The sequence below is a fragment of the Meleagris gallopavo genome, chromosome 13, assembly GCF_905368555.1.
Source record: "Meleagris gallopavo chromosome 13, MGAL_WU_HG_1.1, whole genome shotgun sequence".
In the NCBI taxonomy this organism is placed as follows: domain Eukaryota; kingdom Metazoa; phylum Chordata; class Aves; order Galliformes; family Phasianidae; genus Meleagris; species Meleagris gallopavo.
The window spans coordinates 6,981,548-7,004,835 of record NC_139416.1 but is presented as its reverse complement, the minus strand read 5'-3'; the positions used below and the strand labels follow the sequence as shown (position 1 = coordinate 7,004,835).

Genomic DNA, 23,288 nt, shown 5'->3' with positions numbered 1-23,288 from the left:
ATGCACTGATGTCTAATGAACAGCATTTCTAAAAATTTCATGAAAAACCTGTGTAGCAAGAGATTTAGTCAGATATGTTCTTTAAAGAGACAGAAAAAAAAAAAACATTAGAAGTTGACCCTTTTACACTGGATGGATTTGCGTGATGTGAATTCATCTGTGAAGATAAAGATGAGAATGCTGAGGAAGACATACTGCAAGATGTGATGGGTGTTCTCTCTTGCAGCTGAAATTGAGATCTCCCAGAATAACCAGGTCCAAAAAAGTCAGCATCTCCTTCCATAGATGATACTGATTATTACCTATCTCTCTGTTCTCTGCCAGACTCACTGTCCCTCTGCATTTATTTTTGCCTGTTTCTCAAGTCCCTACATATATTCTCCCTCACTATGTTTTTACTAGAAATTTTGTTCCCATATTGTCTCATGTTGATGCTCCACCTGTAAGTTCAATGACAATTGGCAGAGCAGAGTATTACACAAATTGTGATGGAACTCTGAACCAGTGGCAGCTCCCTGCTGCTGCATAACTACACCGGCCATCTTTCAGAGCCCTGGCTGCACCGAACCCACGCAGCATACTGCACTGTTCCATCAGTGTGCATTGACTTCAATGAATTTTTTGTAAACATAGTTTTGATATCTGAACTGTTATATTCCTCTTTGCAAAGATGTCTCAGGATTTTTTAGAATCTCATTATGGTAAATTTCTAAAACTATGTAAACATTTGGACTTATTAGCTACTCAATGCGGAAATGAATATATCCTACATAAATATTGCTTTACACGCTGTCATTAAAAAAATATCCACTATATACTTAACATGTATTAAGACATTTATCAGAACATGAGCTTGAAAAATAGTTTGAAAAAATCCAATGTATTTAAAAGTATTTTGCATTGCAAAAGATGCAGTATTTATACTTAAGTGCTTGTATTTGTAGATAAACAATAAAGGATTTTATAAAACATGGTAAGAATTTCAAAGAAGAACCTAAAGCATTGTTAAAGTTTTACATTTATTTACTAGTGATATGTAAACTCATTCACAGCTGCTGTAGAAAGGACTAAGAAATGCTAACCAGCAGAGATGTTTTCCAGATGAAAGTGAGGAAACAGTTTTTTTTTTTTAATTTTTATGAATACTTGGAAGTAGGAGCAGACAGAAAGAGAACTGGAAACTTAGGCTAATGCAGTCTGACTTTTAATTTTAAAAACGGTCATTCTTTATTTGCAATATTTAACAGTCAAAATGATGCAACAAAGTTAACACTGGACTATGTTTAAAGATAGGCTCAGTCTCACAATGAAGTGAGATATGTAAGAAATTAATTCATTCTTTAAAAATTATTGATATTCAGTAACATCAGCAGAATTAGTCCTGAACTATTTTCTCTTGGGTCATAATTAATTTAGTTTAGAGCACACACAAAAGTAGTATTTTTTTAATTACAAAATAAACATTTCCTGCTGTCTGCAACACAACACAGACATTGATAGGTCATAATTGATTGTAGGCAGTTTTGCTTGGTTCAGGTAAAACAAACACAATAAAACCACAAAATCACAAAAATAAGAAAATTGATAATAACTGGTTTGATGTTTGTACCATGCATGAAACACACAGTACACATTCATAAGTGTGGCCCTCAGGAAATAAGAATGCGTGACACACAATGCACCGAAATAGCTGAAGTCAAATTTAGTTGTGTTTATTCATAAGTTATTCCCAGAATTTTCAAGATCTACAGTCACATAGATTTAAAATCTTTAAAAATAAAAGAACAAACAAACAAACCAGAAAATAACTTGAGAATTAAACATATTTTAAACAGCTTTATTTATTCTTCGATGTAGAACAGCTAACTAAATTGTGAAAAAGAAACATTTGGAATATGAGTAGTCTTAAAAAAAAAAATAACACTCACCAAAATCTGCAAATACAGACTGTCCAACAACCACTGCACCACTAGGCTTTGCTTTACTTTTTTCAGGTTTAGAGAAGTTCCCATCCTACCAAACAAAGATGAAGGAGAAAGTGAATTGCAGATCACGTTAACAAAGCTTCATTTTTGAACAACAACAAAAAAAAACCTCATACAAATAAAGAATAGTTTTACATAGGTAAGAAACGTCGTAGCTACAGAAAAAATGCACTGTTTAGAAAAGGAAATTTTTTTTTTTTTTTTTTTTTCAATTCTAATCCTTCATGGAATCCCATGGAAATCCAATAATAACATTGCTTAGATACAATTGTCCACATATTTTTGTGTTTTTAGGAACAGAGGGGGTTTCTAGCAACAGTCTAAATCATAATTAAATGATTAAGAATACTACTGTTATTTACGTAGTGATGTAGTTTTATAGATATATTTATTTAAAAGCACACACACAAAACTGTTAGAACTTCTGATTTTCCTTCTAATTAAGAAATGACTTTTACGTCTTTATTAAAACCTCGGCCTGCAAAAAATATTATTCCATATTTCGTCAGAAAGAAAAAAAAGAAATGCTCAGGTTTTGTTTATTATAAAACTAGATCAGAACTGTGAATAAGACCATTTAAAATGTGATATATTTTTTTTTAATTAAGGCAGACAATTCAAGGCTTACTTTTCTAGTCACTGCAGTCAGCTCATAAATTGACATGGGCACAATCATACACACAGCAATTACGTATGCTGCAAAAGCAGCTTTAGACAGTTAGTACCTGGATGTTTAACTATGCATCTTCTCCTTGACATGTAATCTATAAAAGCTCAGATAAAGAAAAAACTGAAATCTCTTGAGCAGTATTTATTGTCAAGGCTTGAAGAGGCACGTGAATGCAAACGGAACTTCAACAGCAAGTACCTCGATATAACATCTCTTACTGTGCTTAATCTGTTTTTAAAAAGTAAATAATTTTATGAGTAAGTGAGATTAATAAAGTGACATTTACCGTTTTAGAAGTGGATTATGGATTATCTATAAGATTTCAAAAAACTGCAGGCCTAAGTTTGTAGCACCTGCAGATGCAAATTATATAATGTAGGAAAACAGCTCAGAACACAAGTTTAGAAAAGCGAAAAAGAAAACCCAAGCACCCCAGTGTGGGATTCCTTGTGGTCAAAGGTTAAATTCGTGGTGTAGTCACTAACGTTCAATCCCTCAAGGATTTCACTCTTCAAAAGCTAAAACCTGTTCATTTTTAAGCTTGTATAAAGTAGAAGTATTAGATTTTAAAAATTTAAATATCTAAAAATAAAAATAATCCACTGCTTTAAAAATGTTTCTCAGTACAGCTTTCATTACTTATGCCAAAAATTAGTATTTGGAGAACTTCTGGCAGATGAGCTTTTTATACTTCACGTCAGCAGCGGGCTGAAGATGGCCGCATTGAGAAATGATGAGACCATATTCCCAATTTTACACTGATTCACTGTGATACAATGGATACATTTTCAGGTACATATGGCCTCAAAAGACTCATTCCTTAGACGATAAGAAACACATTAAGCATTTTCTGTAATAAAGGATATTTTTTCTTAATGCACAGATGCTGATATTGTTAGCAACAGTTCTTGTCAAGAACATATTTAGCATGAAGGATGCATTCAGTTTCAAACCAATTAACGTTATTTGTTGTTGTTAACAACGGAGTATATAAAAATAAATAAATAATTACTTGATCTGTTTCTGCCCAATCTTGAATTACATTTGTGATATCTGGTTAATGTAGGACTTCAATTTTTTCAGCTGTAATCTGTAACCATTAGAATATGTACACTAATGAGATGTTGAACTTCTGTCCCACAAAATCTTATCCACTATCTGAAGTCACAGTTCTAAGAAAGCTTGCTTATAGAGCAAATCTTTGAGACAACAAGAGCAAAAAAATCTGATCGTCCATTTCTTCAGAAACTATTGTGCTAAGTGTCAGTAACTTCCTACAACAGCTGATGACACAGCAGGGGTCCTGCTGAGTATCTGAAAGCAGTCTGACTGTTTTCCTTTGTAGTCCTGTTGAAAAACCTACAGAGAAACTTGTGCTGAGTAAAACATCTTAAGTGATCTGTTCCTCAAACCAGGAACGTCAGACAGCCTTTTATGGTTTTCTGTTTGATGTTTCTGCATTTGAGTATCATGGTTACTTCAGTCTTCTCTCTTACCTTATTTATCCAAGTCTCAAACTGAATGTCAGGATTTGAGGTAGTAAGGAACAAGTCTGGGAATAAAAACAAGAGAAATAAAATATTTCACATTAACTGAAGAACACTTCTTAAGAGTAAAGATAGAGACAGGTTTCAAACAAAGAAGTATGTGTCACTGCATTTTTACTAAGTCAGAATTAAAATAAAAACCTATCATCTTTTTATTTTGGATCCATTAAGTTAAGCAATATATATACTCTTGACAGGAGAAGAAAAAAAGATGTTTCCGGTTTCATGTACTCTTAAATTCTCTTAAATATCACAACTGTGTGAAAGAGTGCTTGAGAGGATTTATCTGATCATGTTTGCTTAAAGTAGAACTCATTCAAGGGAAGGGAAACAAAGAGGTGTATTGAAGATGTCAAAAGAAAAAAAAAATGGTTAGGCATAGCATACAAATGATTTTAAGAAAACTATCCTTTCAGATTTAAGCACTTGTTTTCTGTTCTACTGTCCTTCTTTTCTCTCCGGTTGAAAATAACACTATCAGACATGGGAGACAATGATTCTGACAATGACAATTTACTCTGAGTAAAAAAAAGATGAGTTTAAAGTATAAAAGATAATGCCATATCCTCAGGTTTTACTGAATAAGTAGGTGGACAGCTGTACAAGGAACTTCAGATGGCACAAACAAACAAAAAACCCCCAAACAAAACAACAACACTGCAAAAAACAAAAAAACAACAACAAAAAAAACCACCACCACCACCAAAACGCCACACGAAATAAAATGAAAGATTTTGCTTACAGCTTCCTTCTTCCCTACCCTGTACTGTGAAAGCTGTACTATTTAATTTTACTCTCCTCAATACATGAAATGGCAATTTCCTTTAGAGCACTCACATAAAAAGGCTTATCATGATAATGTGCTGCATTGGAATGAATTTTATTGCTGCTTAAGCATTTCTTCAAGAGAGTTAGAAGTCATGAAAACAGTCTGAAGATAGAGAGCATTTATATGCATTGAATGTATATTCTGGAGCATAGGAAGTTCTGCACAAATGTGCGCAAGAACTTCTTTACGGTGAGGGTGACGGAGCACTGGAACGGGCTGCCCAGGGAGGTTGTGGAGTCTCCTTCTCTGGAGATATTCAAGACCCGCCTGGACACCTACCTGTGCGACCTGCTTTGGCAGGGGGGTTGGACTCCATCTCTGGAGGTCCCTTCCAACCCCTATGATTCTGTGATAACTATGCATGTAGAAGGAAGTTTGTGCAACACTGTTCATTAACATGGATCTAAACCATAAAAATAATCAAATACTACATTTGGAGGGCTTTGAATAGGTGGGGGACAAGGAGAGAGGAAAATATGGAAAAATTGGAGCTTTTACATCTTTTTACCGAGTTTTTTAGTTTCAAATAAGTATTCTACATAGTACAGGTTACAGCACAGGCATACTACTGCTGTAATTTGCAATTCATTATGAGCTATACCATATACAGGTTATGACATAACCTCTTCCATGTTCTATTTAAATATACAGCATATGAACAATATTTGATTAAAAATCAGAATCGGTTGCATAATCATTAGCAGGAATTTTGATTGGCACTGTACCTGCTTTCCAAAAACATCTCTGACTCAGTTTCACATCTCACAGATCTGACCTCTCACATTTATCTGCCAAGCCAATCCTGTCCCTGCCCAATCCTCTGCATTAAAAGAAATCCTGGGGACCATGAACACCGCATTCCCACTGAGAATGCTGTGCTTACATGTTTTGTGACTCTATTCCAGAATTAGACAAAATGACAACTGCTAACACAAGTCAAAATTCACCTTGTGGTATTATGCTGAAAGCCCATCTCTAAACAATTGCTTGGCTAAATAAATGCAATATGGTTACACTTCTAGGGGAGGAAAAAGCACAAATACAAAAGACAGATGCGAGTTATGCATCCAAGGTTAAAGCAAAATTTGTTCAAAGTAAGAATAGCAAAAATGAAACAGCATTATCTCAACTGATTCAACAGGTGATGGGGTGTCACTTAATTTATATGGAGTTTCAATTCTTAACGTAAAAGCAGAGCAGCATGCTATGTCAATTTCCCAGTCAAAAAAATAATATTTCCTTCAATGGGTAAATATTGTAGCACCTGCAATATCCTTAAAATAGAAGAATATATAAAGAGAAATGAATGTTCTTAACATATTAATGGGAAGTTACATAAACATTAGTATGAATTAAATTACTCATAAGTAGAAATAAATCTCATTTTCATTTGAGCTTCACAGAATAAACGCATCAGTTACTGCTCCTCAGAGAGCATAATGGCTATGTTTGACATGACATTCCATATTGTTTAGCCCAGACAGATCTAAAATAGGTGACAAAGTTAAGTACTCAACAGTGCTTAGACTGGACAAAAAGGACAGCCAAGTAAGCTGCACACTCATCCTGATCTGCAGCAACAGCCACTCAATCAAATATTAGTGAATTACTTGTAATATAGAGTACCTGTGCATACTCTAATACACATATGCATCTACTTTGTAAAGATATGCAAAAAAAAAAAAAAAGTAATTTGAGATAGATTTCCCTTATGCATTAAAAGAACCAATTTTTTCCTTCAGTTCTCAGTCAGAAGCAGATTACATTTGTCTCCCTGCTGCCCTTCCCTCTCCTTATTCTGATTTCATAGTAAGTATATAGAAATACTCAGAAACGTAACGCACGGGGAATGGAAACAATATAGAAAGACAAGGAAGAATAGGTATGTAAAATCTTAGATGTGAGGATCAGACTCAAAAGTTGCTTTCAGATAAACAACAAGGTGGCGGGAATGGGACAGAACGCCACAGTGGCTGGTCTCATGCTGTAATACAAGGAATGCATTTAGCTATCTGCAGCGTAGGAGGAATAAATCACGACACTAAATCTAAGTCAAACTACAAAGAGCTAGTACAAAGGCAGTAATTCAAGATGTCTAAAATGTTTACTAGGCAAAGAAAATAGAGGTGTTCACAGATTTAAAGCTTTCAGCCACAGTACAAACCAGGTACTGAATATCACCTGCTACAGTAGCATTATGATGATTAAATTCAGCAACATGTCCATTTCACACCGAACTTTCCTCCCTCTAGAGAAAGCCTCGAGAACAGGTTCTCTTGAAAACAACTAAATTACTTTTGTCTTTTTTTCCTCTTTGATATACTCCTCTGTCCCTCCTTTTCGCTAACCTGAGACTTGTAATGCTATATACAGCTAGTGGAATCAAGGCACCAAAGCAGCTTCAAGCTTACTGCCATATTACACTGTGCTGGTAAACCATGAAGGCAGACAAGGATTGCAGATCATCTTCCATAAATAGCAGATGAGCTAGTGTCACACTGCTTCAAAGTTAAAGAAACAAGCTGAGACTTCCCATAAGGCAAACTAACATCACTACAGCAACATCACCTGTAGTTCTAGAACCAGCTGAACCAACTCACTTGCTATATTAATACAAATTGTCCTTTTCGTCTTTAAGCCTGCTTAGAAACTACGTATCTCAAATTCTCACGCCTATTTTTGGGAATAAATTCTTGGGCACCAAAGGAAATTAGGGCTTAAATATCTGAAAGAAGTATTCCATTCAGAACAAGAAAATCAGATTCCAAAGCAAGCATAAAAGCATTTGCTGCAATGGCAGTGTAAAAATACTTCAAACAATGCAATTGAGACACCCCAAATAGCAAGATACAACTTGAATAATTAGGAATTGCAAGTGTCTATAAGAACCAAGCCTTAGAAAACACAAACTCTTCCTGGTGCAGTCTCTTATACCACACAATTTCCAAAAGTTACTTCAGATCTAACCTATTCTAAGATTCTGACTTTATCACGTATATTTTTGGTGCTTAGGAACAAGAACTAATTCTTAATGGTTCCATCTTTAATAAGTGTAATATTTATAAGTATCTTTTCCCATATAACCATAGCAAGCAGTCTGCAAACACCTCCTTCCTAAAGGAGGAGTGTCCATAGTAGGTGTATCTTACAACTGTTGCTATTGCTTTCCTTGGTCTATCATTATTACCTTCTTTACTATATGAGGGCTGCAGGAGAAAACATGGAACAAACAAATGTGATAGGATATGTATGTTTAGTACTTGAATGGCATGACAGCATACACAGTTCATTTCTATAATTTTTGTATTTTAATACACTAATCATCTTGAAAACCGCTACAGTTCTGTTCTGCTTCTGGCAAAGTCAAGAAAATTGAACACCTCCTTCCTACAAGGAACATGTATCATATTACAAACGCTAGGGAAATGTCACTTGTTTAAAGACATGCTGCCACATAGCCTTTGGGAGGCAGCTGTGGTAGCTACTTCAGCTGAAGAAAACAAAACTATTTGCACACATATCTATAAACTGAAAAAAGAGAGATAAAGTATGGTGTGCTGGACCGCTCTGTTCAACTGCTAACAAACCCAACAGTGGTGCAATATCAGATATTCACAACCCAAGGTTATAAACTGAAATAAACTTGAGGTCATTATTTACTGTATTATTTGCAGAAAACAAAAATGTTAGTCTGGATACTTTGATTAGATCATAGGTACATAAATGGATACTAAACACAATAGATATGGATTTATCTTTGACAACACTATGACAGTTGTAGATTCTGGACATATACAATGAAAATGGACCACAGAATAAAAAAAATAAAAGTCAGTCTGGCCACTCCTACTGCCAGAGAAAGAACACAAGGATGGACCATTGCATTAGGTCTGCAGGAAGAGTTTTGCTGTTCTTATTTCATGACATAAGAGAGATAAGTCAAGTCCTTGGTCACTGGGATGGTGGGAGACACTGACATTAGATTCAAGGAGGTCTCCCAAAATTTAACGCTTACAGTGTAACTGAATGGCTAGAAGTAAGAAAAGCATTATCATCAGAGAGGAAGTGTTTCTCTTAAACACATGCAAAGTGTTTTGTAATGCAAGTGTGTTTGCATTAAGTATGTTTTCTTACTTTTGATTTAGCAGGGAGTTGTTAACAAAAAGTAAGTAAGTAAGAGGAAAATTCATAAACGGAAGTTAACAATCTACCAATAAGTTAAAGAATCGAGGAGGCTACCTGTCATTTTAAATCCATGAGACTGAAAACCAATGTAAGCAAACATATAATACAGAAGGCATCTGTCACAGGCTGTGACACACAATCATTAGCATTCTATTCACAGCCTCACTTTACCTAACAGTGATTTGGTGAGAAAAAAAATCAGTAATACTTCGATTTAATGAGCATCAATAAACTACAAGTGCATTACATAATAATAACCCACCTTTATTTGATGGTATCAGCTAGTTTTCGCGTTCTATCAAAATACAGCCCAGTTATGAATCAAAAACCTCCCAAGGAAGATAATTAAAACTTATACAACTAGACAGCATCAGCTTTAGTTATTTCAGATCTACTTTGTATTGATGCCAAGGCCACAACACATACGTCTGTGTATTGTGAAATAATTTCAACATCAAGTACACATAATTCGAGTTAGAACCACAGTTGACAATTTTTTCGTGTAGTACATATCATAAGACATCATGTAACTACTAACATGTTTGATCACTAACATGTTTGGGGCACCAGAAGTACAGCATTCTTGCTACAGGGTTTCAGATGACTTAAAATAAGGACGCCCATTAGAAATCACATGCTGAGCATCCAGCACTCAATTATAGCATGTTATATCTGGCACAACATGGAATTCCACACAAAAGATACATTAAAAATGCAGAACAGGATTTAAACTCCTTGAACATGAAAGCATTTCTACTCTTCCTACAATGTCTATTTTTTTTTTTTTTAAATGCACTTTATTACTCAGAATTTTGACTGCAAAATGTATGGAAGGAAATGCTTCATTAATCCTTGACAATTTTCACTACATATGGATGCTTTAGATCTCAGTAATAGCAGGTTAGGAGGGGGAAGACAAAATAAAAAAAAGCAGCTGATATTTCCAAAATACATTTCAAGCTGGCTAAATTTTATGTAGGTTTTTAATTAAAACAACGAAAGCAAGATGACCACACTGTCTCTCAGGAAGGATGTTTTAAGACAAGTACTAAGTCATTCTGGGAAACTTTGCTTTAATTTACCAAATACTAAACCAGTTTCAGTTTGTAAAAGAGGCCAAGCAAGCATAAATGAAGGTTAGAACAAGTTCAGCACAGAGAGAGACAGACAGCTTAGAAGACTTCAGCCCAACTGGAATAATTCAGATAATCTTACTGAAGCAGATAGTATTACAAAGCCTACTTCCAAATACTACTTTTACTTATTAGCACTACTAAGAAATTGCAACAAAGGCAGACTACACAGAATCTGCTTCAAGTTCACTTTTAATTAACCTTGTTATTTTTGTTCACTTCTAGGAGTTATAAAAAACAATACTATTTATAGATAGAGTGTTCATTTCACTAATAACTGATTTGACCTTTCTGTTTAATGTCAGAGGGCTTTATTTCAAAATTAAAACCTTCAGCAACTAAAGTTATCTTCAGAAACCGCCAGGGCATAAGCAATATTCTTAAGTTACAGTTTCACTTCACGTTTGCTTCAGAACTCAGGTTAATAACGAGGAAAAGCTCATATTTTTTAAACACTATCAAAATGCATTAAGTCCTTACAAAATAAGATATCAACCAGTTAGAAAAAAAATGTGTACACACCAAATGTGTCTCAAAAGATTTATGTTGAAGAACATGGTTGTCTGTGCACATTTCTAACATGCACAACATTAAACTGGAAGTTGCTTGTGGGTATGTCTGGTTGTGCATATTGATCAATATAAACAATGTGCTGAACTAAAATTCTATGCTTCAAATTCAAGCACTGACAGGATGGTTGAAGTGACAACTGTATTAAAAATCATTAAATGCCCCCAAAGTCTAAGGTCTAAACAAAATACAGCTATCCCCTGTTTTCACTAAACATCAACCCAACTATATGGGAAAAAAATGAAAAGCATATATAAACAAAGAAAATACATTTACAACTTATTTCAGTACCTATAGATACTTTCCATATGCACAAACAATTTTATACAAAGACTTCACGTAGTCTTATTTCTTTATTACAAGGAAATCGCAAACCAAAACTTAGTACCTGATCAATTTTGTGCCTAAGTTCGTAAGTTTTCATGAAAGTAGAGCAACTCTCTAGTTTGGTTCTCAGATTTGTTTGGTCACGTTGGCATTAGTATCATTCACTGACTACACCTACTTCCTAGTTGTACTAATTTAGCTTTTACAATACAGATACCAATGCAAGTACCAATGCTAATCAATCTCCAATTTACTTGCCATTGATTTTTGATGTTAATCACATGAAATAGTAATTACGGAGACCACTCTTCTCACTCACTTCATCCTCTGAAAAATCTAAGCGAAAGCACTTCCTAGGTTCCAAACAAGCTAATTTCTGTTTGTACATCTTAAGAAATGTAGTTATAATAAGGAGATAAAGAGATTCTGGATTGTTTCTGCTCTTTAATTTTTTTGTTTTACATTTCACATTTCCCAGAACTCTTTAGTAAAACAGATAATAATTATAAACAAAAAGATTAAGCATTAAAATCCCATTTCAATATTAAAAATGACTACATTTTTAATATTATAAATCCACAACTACATGCATTAATTCAAAAGCATCATTGAAATGGAAAAGTCTTAAAGTAATTGTATGCTGAACAAATATGTATTTGAATATGCACTATTCCTATGGGTTTTAGTACTTCAAATTCAAGTTCTCAGACAGAAAACTGTGTTTCATTATGAAGCCAACAATATTGTTTCAAGAAATATAGGATAACCACTTTCAGTGCTAAGAGTATTTTCCGAATCTGTTTTCGTGTTCAATGCTTCATCAACTAAATGCTGATTGGGCAGAACCAGTTTACTTCTCACCTATATGAAGTTATTGATTCCCATAAAAAAAAAAAAACCATATTAATGTATCAGTACACCAGTATATAATTAAAAATTTGAAAAAGATAATTCATTATGGTAATTTTAGTATTATAACTACTAAACAGATAGCAAAGGTGGTGGGAATCCTTTAGAAAGATCAGGCAAAACAAGATAAAATAGCTGCCTCCTTTCTATAGAAATCCTTACTTACTCTTTTATTATTTATAGCTTACCTCATCAATATAATTAAAGTAGTAATGGCAAAGACAGACCAATTCCAGCAGTATAAAAAGAATATGTAGCTAGTAATTTAACCAACTCTGGTTTTGTCTTTTAAAAGGCAGCAGGAACTGTCCATATTCCTGCCCAGTGCTCAATACCAAGAGAAATAATAGAGGTATCAGAAGGTCACATCACACAGGAAATTCAAAGAGAACTAAATTTTAAATAATGAAAATATTTTTGAAAATAAACCTAAAACCCACAAAACTTCTATAGAACATCTGTTGAAAAGACTTCAAACAAAGACAGCGTACACACATTCGTGTATATAAACATCAATATACACACTGCACATTTTTAAAATGTCACTTGAGCTAAGCTTTAAAAGGCTAGATAATTTGTTTACAAACATAATGAGCCTGGTTGTTTTGATAGAGAATAAACACAGATCTACTGCATAAAATAATCTTTAATGCTAAATTATATGCAGAGGGGTTACTACCTTCTATCAAGATGCAACTCACCAAATAAAAACTAACTGAATGTGACATCAAGGTTTATAGTGTCTTCAGAATCAAGGCTTAACTGATTACAACAGAAAAATGACTTAAGAATTGAATGAATGGTTTTCAAGAAGAAAGCTGTCTACATGTATGTGTTTAAAATAAATAGGAATCAAAGTGAAAACACATTGTAAATGTTCTGGGACATGAGGTTTCTAGATTCCTAAAGCAAAATAACATAAGAAAATTAACCTTCAGAAACCAGTAAAGAGACTGGCAATTAGCTTATAGCAAGCTGTTTCTGACTAATGACTGTTCCCACTTTACTCTTCTCAAAATCAAATTTATGATTTTTCCTTCACTATCTCAAAACAGTTCCAGAAATGTCTGCAATTATACACACCATGTGCTGGTGTTCAACACAAGACAGGCTGCAAAAGCACTATTTCCAAACTTTTGAATCACAGAACCAAATAAGGCACAAAATATTTAGTACATTAGATATCTTTCATAGCAGTCAATGATACATCTGTCACCATGATAGAAGTTGCAGCATGATTAAGAGTCCAAGGTAGTTTTTCCTCACAGATCTGAACTTTTGTACTTTTTTTTTTTTAATATTTGCAGAGATATAGCCTGTTTCTTAATAGAAGACTTGTAAACTTGACAGTTATTGTAAATACAGGTTCATCAGAAATACTTTTGTAACAGTAGTTAAATACTTAGAAAGACATCAATAGCCTTAACTGAACATCTAATGTTATAGTAAGTTTTAATTAGCAACCATCAAGTTAAAAAAAAAAAAAAAGAAAAAACACACAAAGCTAAATAATCACTATCCTAAAAATTTTATCTTCAGAGAAAGCACTGACTGTACCTGTGAGAGCATACATTAAGACAGTTTAATCAGTATTTATCTAGCATCTATGCTTAATTTAAGCCTTTGCTTGGTGCAAGTTATTTATCTGAAATTGCTGACTGATACAAAACAACAATGGCAAAACCAAAATATCTTTCTGTTATCTACTTTGAAATAGATGATTTGTAATCAGTACTCAGCTATACAGCAGTTCTGGGTAGCCTTTATCAAGTGCTTTTTACTTATCTTGGCCTCAGCTCCCAGCTGCAATGCTTCTATCTCTGATTTAACATATTTCAACTGTGAAGTTTTCAGTATGATGACCATTTTGGGAACACTGTTTACTCAATGAAACAGTACTATCTCCATCTCTTGACTAACACGTCTGATTCACATTTCTGAGAAATATTGAGTTCCTATCGACTTTGAACTGAGTGAATTAATACAAAAGGAAGTTACTTTTTATCTTACAGGAAGCTGTAAGAGTTAAATCCTGTTCAAATACTTACATTATGTCATGTATACCTTCCATGACATTTTTAAGACAGGTCTCTTACTCATGGAGTATCCTCTGCAAATGCTCATTTACACAGTCTTGCCCTATAAAAACACACCTTAATCTGTCCAGACAAGCCTATTGTTATTAACTTCAAGATTATGTTCTTAAACTAGCTAATAACTGTGATTATGTACTCCTAGACACTCAGTGACCCCATTCTAACAAAGGTCACCACATTTTTCTTATCTTTCAGTCTATTTCAGGGCATGTGGAAAATATGACATAGATGTACGATGCAATTTGACCTCAAATGTCTGGGCAGAAAGTTCAGATCCTTTGCAAATAAAAAATGGGTTCTGGAATAAAGCTGGAAAAAAGCAAATGAATACAACATTTTAAAATATAGCCAGTGTCTCATATGTCTAGAACTATAAAACCCTGCAATTACATGTACTTACTATTTGCTCCACACTGAAGTCATTAAGACCTTGAAATTTAAATTCCAAGATGAAAAACACCACCATCTTACTTAAAAATACACTTTTATTGTTGAGAAGTGATCAATCTTCGTATGTAGATGCACAGTTAAATTAGTGTTTTCTACCCAGTTATATTTTATTTTTTCACTAAATTATAATGAACTACTGAATAAAGTTTCAGCTATATCACTGAAATGCATATACTGATAAACCTAGCAAACTGCAGAAATTTTCACTATTCTTACCTCAAGTTCAACGTTAATTTCATTGCTGTTTTTAAACAAGTAGAACATTTCTCAAAGGCCATATATTTCTTTTGCATCACTTCAGTAAGGCACACTGCACTAGTGAAGCGTGTGACTTCGTTAAGGTTGAGGTATTATGAAGTGTAACTATGAGTTAAAAATGAGCACTACACTATATACTATACAACTTCTTGTACTGTTTTAAAAACATTAAGATGCAATATTTAAAATTCAATTGCTTTTTGATAACGTATGTGCATATGTAGAGACAAGGCTTGGCAAAGGCAGATTCTTCTCTGGTTGGCACCCAGTAACAGAATGAAAGACAATAGGTACATATTGAATACAAGAAATTGCACTTAACTACTCTAACAGCAGAAGAAGAGTTACATTTAAGTGCTGGAAAACATTGCCCAGGGAGGTTGCAGAGCTTCTTCCTTGGAGACAATCAGAAGACAACTGGACATAACCCCAAACAACCTGCTCTAATCCTGCTTTGGGCAGGTTGAACTAGACAATTTCCAGATTTTCTATTGAGAACTACTGGTGATAGGTAGATGGTTGGACTGGATGATTTTGTAGGTCTTTTCCAACCTTGGTGTTTCTGTGATTCTGTGTGATTCAGACACCTGTCCAAATGCAGCCACTCTGTGAACTAGATACTCTTCCCTGGAGAAGCACACACTTAGTACGCATGAAGAGGATGCTTAAAAATTTTGTGTTTTTGTTTTTATCCTTATCCACAAAGCACAAATAGACCCTCGGGAAAAAATTATATTGCATATTTCTATATGGATTAGATAATATTCCTAGCCTAAGTTAAATTTACTTACTGAATTAAAAATTATAAAAATAGAAGGATGATGGTTTAATTGAAAAACAGCAGCAGCATTACTATCTGAAACAACATAGTTTAAATCTCACTAAGAAAGATTAGTATTATCTTTGTTCTGGTTAGTGGATTTTTGGATTTGTAAAATCCTTACACAGTTAGCCTTTCATGAAGCATTGTTAGGGATTAAAGACATTTTTATGAACATATTCTCATATAATGAAATCAGAACAATTTGACTTCATTTCACCCAGAGCAGGAGAAACGTGCCAATTAAAATCTGTTTTGAGTGTTTATATCTTGGCAGGTTGAAAATGGATTAGACAATAAAAGCAGAAAAGTTTCTCAGCTCAGAGAGGATTTTTGATTTTATTATTATTATTATTATTTTAAACATCAAGCATACTTTAAATCTCCTAAGCTTTTTATAATAATGGAGTTACCAAAAATAGCCTAGCATAAAAACCACTGAATTGGCTGCATCTGTTGTACAATACAAAGAGCCCCCCAAAACATTTCAGAACATTAGAAAAACGTCTTAAAAAAAAAGTGAACACTGAGCATTCTGAAGGGCTTTTTATCTTCATAATTATAAACAGTGGCACTGTCACAAGTAAAGACTTGATTTTTTCAGTTAAAAAGTACCATAGCAGTATTAGCAGTACTGAATGCTGTAATAGCATTAAGTCTTTTGGACTTGAGCACGCAGACTACACTTCTGCATCCTTGTCAATTCCTCCCTTGTAATTAATAGGATTTTAATATGGACCAAAACCTATCCTTAACAAATATTATTCCTAATCAAGAATGGCAGTGCATGTTAAGATTAGCACAAGAATTCTCTCATTTTCACTAGCTCTACCTTGATCAACCAACTAATAACAGATTACACTGAGAAATAACATTGCAATAGTGTTGTTCGGTGTTGGAAGGCTGCGCTGCCCCAGCTACACTGACAGAGCTAAACAAATAGGAGCAACATAGAACCGTCCTGTGAAGTCAACCCACACTGTGCAGGGACACAGACAGGATGGTTGTGTGCACACTTCAGCAGTATCAGCACATTATTTTGGCACTGTTTGGGCAGAGGGCATATAGAATCCCAGTATTGCCAGTACCAGGTACACAGTTACATATGGTGTTTGTTTGTTTTTAACTAAACACAAAACAAAACCACACCACAGCTGATTACTTTTATCATTATTTCCATGAGTCATTTGCCAAACTCCGTACAGCCTAGCACAAATTAAAGACGACACTGTGAGGACACTAAATAAGTACATATATATATTTTTTTTAAAGAGGCACAATGACTCTCAAGGTGCAATTTCATGCTTGACTACAGACAAACTACAAACATGTGCTGCTACTAAAAAGAGTAGCCTATCTTCTCTCCGTGCTTACACTAACTCTGGCAACCCTGAAGCTCCGTGATAACTTGCATCAGCTTAATAACTCAAGTGAAAATGAATCATGTTCCACGCCCTCTCCCTCATACAGTCACTAGAGCAGATGAGAGCAAACTGCCATAAATGTACAGTCAGGGCCAGGTGGCTTTTTGTTTTGGCAGCAGGCATTCCTGCAATAACGTGTCAGTCAAGAAATATCAAATATCACTGATAAAGTATTATTTTTCTGCAACGTATGCTTTGCTGACTGCTGAGCTAGTTTTCATAGGGCTAGCAAAAGCAGCTTCCCATGTTACTAATAGTTACTTCAAAGAAAATATTTTTTCCATTTTTCTTCTCAGAATGAATTATTTTTCTTAAATTTTTCCTTAGATTGCTGTAACATAACTGTCAACAGTTTACAGGCTGTTTTGACCCACAGATTCCAGCCTGAGGATTTGTATCTGTGCTGCAAGAAAAATCTGTGTCTTTGAGTGGGGAGGTTTCCCAGAAGCTTCTATTCACATCTCCAGATATGAAAATAAAAGCTCCCAGTACTCCCCACACTGATACTGCCATCTATTTGTATTGAATGGATAAATTTTCCATGTATCATCAGTACCAACTGGAACTTTCTGGACATTTTGTAGGCTAACTTGGCTGTCGTAGATACCTCTGAGTACACTTGCCAAAACTCTTCTAACTGTGACTGATCCACAGGAATAACTTAGGAGTTCCTACCTTTACGTACCTGTGAACTTTTATGTCCACATGTTCATCTTTAAAAAATTACCTGGAACAGATCTCTTCTTTGCCCAGACAAATTCCAAAGGGTGTATATAGCTAAGTGCCTTAGCGCTGGTTATTGACATGACTCTGATTATAATAAGCAACCATATACTTAATTTTCCAGTTGGAATTTCCACTTGACAGCTTCATGCAGCTGTGTGCCAGAAATGAGTATTACAGTTTGACTAAGCACTGAAGTAATTAACTTAATCCCTGAAAATGAAAAGCATATTAATTAGGTTTATGGATTCTTTCCTCTCTCATTCCCATAATACTAAAAAGGGGAAAAAAATAATCTCTCCTACCCAAACTACCATACATGAATTGATGTATAAAACACAACTAGCAAACGAGAAAGCATTTCAAAATCCATTTAGTCTTTTAAGAAAGTAAATGAAGTTTAGCAAGATGTTTAAATATGCTTTGAGATATGAACCACAGAAGTGATAAACAGACCTCTATTAATTGAAAGCTAAGATGCATTACATATTTGACCTAAACAAACATTAAACAAAACAAAATCACCATCAACAACAAGAATACAGTTTTTATCGACCACAACAAAAACTGTCTTCAGTATTTTTTCTGAATACTGAATTATAAAAAGCTTATAGGAATGTTCATATTGTAATAGAATAACAAGCCTCACATGCTGTTTTCTCAGTGCTAGAATAAACTAGCAATAGCAAACAGCAATAGCAAAACAGAATGAAATCACATTGACATCTTTAAGAAACAAATTATGACTTAAATCCAGTGTTGGAAACATCTCTGAATGAACTACTTTCAAAATGAAAAAGAAGGAAACTCAGCAAGCAATGACAGAGTCACAAACTCTGAATAGTAGAGAAACATCTCTAAGAGGAAGATGTTCTGATGGCAAACAATTATTCAGAGCAAGCATTATTATTCATTAAATTATAAATCAGAAAATTTTATTATTAATTCTGGTATTTTTTATTTAAAAAAAAAAAACACAACATTAAACATTATTTGAAGCGTAGGTAATGATTGAAAATCCCAAGTAGCAAGGTCAAATTACTGAACAGAGTATTCTAGAACAACTGTCAATGAAAATGCCCCAAATTTTAGAAAGATATATACAATATATAATATCGTGATAAGTTATTTATAAATTAATATTTAATCTGTATATTAATAATTCAATAATTTAACAAATTGAAGTGATAAATAATCTTAGGAAAGTTTTTAGCACTTTTATGACTTACCAGCTGTGAAGTCATTATTTAAGTCTATAAATGCATGAGAGTGTGGTATATACATCCTACTCCGGGTGTCCAGTGCAGCATGCCGTGATAAGTTCCTACAAGGCAAGAAGAAAAAGCAGTACATTTCATCAGTGCTAACAGACTTAACCATGATAAATATACCTTTAAAAAAAAAAACAACAAAACTGAACATAAGTTGCACTCTTTTACCATTAAATGAACATTACAACGTAGCTTACAATATTCTAAATGAGTAGTAAGTAACTGCTTGAAATGTTTTGTAAAAGATGATTCATAGAGGAAGGGCTTCAGTTAGATTATATTAACTTCCTAAAATAATTATTTGTACAGAAAAGCATCATTATGCAGAAAGTGAAACGTACAGCCTGGATTCCAAAACTATAAATCCTGAAAAACTTCCCTGCCCTCCCCTTTCCCTCCAGCAGTTTTACTATCAGTACTTACGAAATCTTCTTTGGACCAACAGATGAAAAAAAAAGGACACAATCACATGCTGTTGAAATAGCTCATGCCTGCTACACAGGATAAACCATATGCTAATGAACTCATTTCCCCAGGAGGTGATACAATTTCTTATCTTTTCCTGAAAGTTTAGAATGAAAAATAAACAAGAAAAGTAACAAAGGAAAGCACAGTCAAACTAAAACCATCTGCCCCCTTACAGAAATAATGAAGTAAACTAGAAAATATTTTCTAGTTTGGAGGTGGTTTTAGTTTGTGCTTTCCTTTGTTATCTTTCTTGTTTATTTTTTATTCTAAGCCAAGAAAGTTATGCAGCTCTACTATAATTTAAAATGTTTTTAAATTTGAAGTAGAAAAATGTTTTTCTGAGCAGATGAAATAAAGCTTTTTTCCCCATGTAAGACACTGTTATTTTAACCTCAATCAGCTTACTTGTATCAACTTACTAGTAAAAAGATTTCAAGAAAAAATAAAACACCTGACCCCTATTTTCCTTTCTTCCAAAGCTCAAATTTTTCAATATCTACTGTTATTTTTGGAAAGTGTCATAAAAGTGAAAGTTCTGTTCCATGAGCCACCTACTCAAAAAAATGCAATGAAATTCAACTACGGATTAATGAACAAAAAACATATTGCCAAGAAGGGTATAGAGTTTTCAACTACAATTTAAATGTTACTTGCCCTATGTTACTTCCAAATCACCTCTGAGGAAATGAAAATAACCAGTAATCAGCAACAGGTATAAACTTGTTAAATACACTTGTCAAGTTAATACTTAATGATGGGGGAAAATAAACCAGAAACAGACAAACATTTCTTAAGGGCCATAGCACTGCACAATAGAAGCCGATGTATAGTTGCCATAGAGACAGAGCAATCATCTGATTGCTTTCTCCTGTGTTAACAGACCTCTTAAAACAATTGCTCAAGAAAACCACATGGGAATACAAAGAATTCCTAACATACACTTTCTTTTAGAACAAAGTAATACTGATTGCACAGGAACCTAAATCAGTGGCTACATCAACACCTGCATTTCTTATGCAGCATAGGGTGCTGCAAGTTTCTATGTTAGCATTACTAAACAGCATTCAAGACCATGTTATCCAGTTCCACTTAAAAGCTGCAAAATATCAAGCTAGAATTAAATCTTTGAAGGCCCAACCCTGTAAGAATAAACAAGCATAGTCCTGGATTTTTTCCCCCTAGTAATTCATTGTCAAATGTTATTGTTCAATTTTAGAGATTAACAGTAAAATTGTTAAATCTTAGAGCATTCTTAAGAGTTAAAAATACTCTTTTTCATATTCCTTACCAGTCACTGAGATTCCCCATTAAACTTTTTTTTTTATCCAAGCAGCTGCTAGCTAGTCCCATACTAGAAATCCCAGGGCTAGCAGAAACTTGAATCATAAACTTAGTTTCCTTCACTGCAATTCCATCACACAAAACTCCTGACAACTCTTAAGTGCTGCAAAATGGCCTTAACTACTCCTTAAAGCAGAAAATGCAATACAGAACATCACTGGCACACAGTCTTATACTGTTACTGCCTTTTGCAAAAATCTTTTTAAGAAACCCATGAAGCATACCAAATGTGTTTCTTTTTTTTTTTTTTAATAAATAGCCTAACACAATTAGGTGCTGTAATAAAATGTTTCTATACACATGTGGAAAGAAGACTTGAGTGCACACAGCTCCAGTCTTGTGTCTCTAAATAGAAGAGGACGAACAAGTTACTGAAATTCATGCTAATAAACACTTCGCTTACCCGCCTATCAGTATCTGTGGCTTATCTGAATCACCTGTGACACCAAAGACATCAGGAATCAAATCACCATTAAAGCTGAAAGTGAAAAACAGTTTCAGTATTACTTTAACTCATTCCAGGAGTCAAAATTGACCATCCTTTACTATCATGTACTTAGTTAGCATTTTCCCACAGGCAGCTAATAATTTTCAGCTGTGCAGGCTCTTCTCTGAGCTGCTAGCAGTAATGCAAAGCCCACTAAGTATTTTATAAACTATGCCATGCATTTGACTTCCTAGTTGTATAAGTCACTTCATGTTACTTAACAAGAAAAAAATATTTCTAGTTATTTTCCTTAAATATTTCTTCAAATTTAAGAAGGCAGAACTGATCAAAAACTTCTCATTCAAGTCTCTTACCCGTTCCACTCTTCTCAAAGCAAGGATTCTCCAATTTCCAGATACACAAATAATTCTTGTATAACTATACACTTACATGAACAGGAGTTTCGTGAACAAGGTTTGAATTTCATTGCCTCTGGAAGACGATGAGGTCTCACCAGCATAACCAACTAAATGCATCTTACTTGACATTGTAAATAAGGCATAAATATAAACTGAAAATACAATATACAAACATATATTGCTTACAAGAAGTAGTAGTACAGAAAGAGCAGAAACTTGCTTCTCCCCAACAAGTACCTGCTGCCTGACCTCCTGCTAGATTTTCCACATATTTTTCATTCAAGCTGAGGAACAAATACTTTCACTGGGATAAGCCAGTAAGGTGGTTGTGGTTTTTTTTTCCTTTGAAATTCACTACAAATTTTTTTCTTTTTCTTTTTTTTTTTTTTTTTTTTTTTAAATAAAACATTGAGCACTAAAATTAAGAAATACCAAGTTTAATTTAATTGCTTTGGCCAGGCTGATATATATATAATAATTATATATATAATATATAATATATAATTATATAATATATAAACCATTTTTACATATCTGTTTTGTCATCTTTTATTAGGTCACTTGACAAACCACAAGCCATCCTCTTCTTGAGAAGAGCATGTTTTAAATTTTAGTGTTAAAACATACTTATCAAGTTGCTATTAGTCGTTATTACAAAACATTTTAATTAAAAATGTAGGTTATACTTACTCCATTACTAGAGGCTCATCATGAAAAGTCTTATTTATCATAGTTTTATGGTTAAGATCTGAAAGCAGAAAATATTCATTCTATTAAATTACAGATATGTTATGACAGTAACATTTAGCAAATATAATCCTTTTTCTATTAGTTTAGAGTTATTAACTTTTTGATAAGAAAAAAAAATTAAGATACAAAACAAAATGCTCCTGGAGATAAAAGATTAAATTAAACTTTTAATTTTGGACAGGAAAGTACTAGCTCAATTGCTGAAGCTGCTTCTTTCTACACTGAAACTTTCAATAAACAAACAGATCTTAGTGAAATTTATTTCATGAAAACCCATACTCATATGAAATCTGAACTAGCTAGCATGAAGATACTCCAAATTTATCACTGCACACAGGACTTCTGCTTAACATTTTGTCACTATAAAATACACTGCTAACAAGATCCACTGCACATTTGAAATTAAGATTAGAGCTAGGCTGTTTAAATGGGAAATTAGGATTTTAAGTCTTAATCACCTCTAAGACTTGACTTTCACTTCTAATCCCAGCTCTTGGCCACATCATTCCAGTTCCCCTGCCTCCCTGTACTTTTTGTCTTAACTCCAGTCTCTACATTATCCTGCTCTTGATTTGTCACACTTCCACTAACCAGGTAAGCACCACACACCTTTCCAGTAGCCTCACTGCATACCAAAAACCTCTGACTCCTTTCTAAGCTCCACTTGTGTCTCTTCTAAAGTTTGT

At 33.9% G+C, this 23,288-nt stretch overlaps 1 protein-coding gene across 3 annotated transcripts in view; it reads right to left on the bottom strand.

Annotated features, from left to right (window-relative positions):
• Positions 1–23,288, bottom strand: part of ITFG1 (integrin alpha FG-GAP repeat containing 1) — a 71,434-nt gene that overhangs the window by 43,738 nt on the left and 4,408 nt on the right. For all 3 annotated transcript variants that reach the window (XR_014886178.1, XM_085235166.1, XM_085235167.1), the window contains exons 4-8: positions 22,543–22,600; positions 21,410–21,484; positions 19,156–19,250; positions 4,152–4,207; positions 1,929–2,013 (exon numbers count right to left, since the gene is read on the bottom strand). Coding sequence is in view for 2 of the 3 variants with exons in the window: in XM_085235166.1 (XP_085091292.1) it covers positions 1,929–2,013; positions 4,152–4,207; positions 19,156–19,250; positions 21,410–21,484; positions 22,543–22,600 (369 nt within the window). In the remaining variant the exon portion in view is untranslated. The remainder of the gene's footprint in view (positions 1–1,928; positions 2,014–4,151; positions 4,208–19,155; positions 19,251–21,409; positions 21,485–22,542; positions 22,601–23,288) is intronic.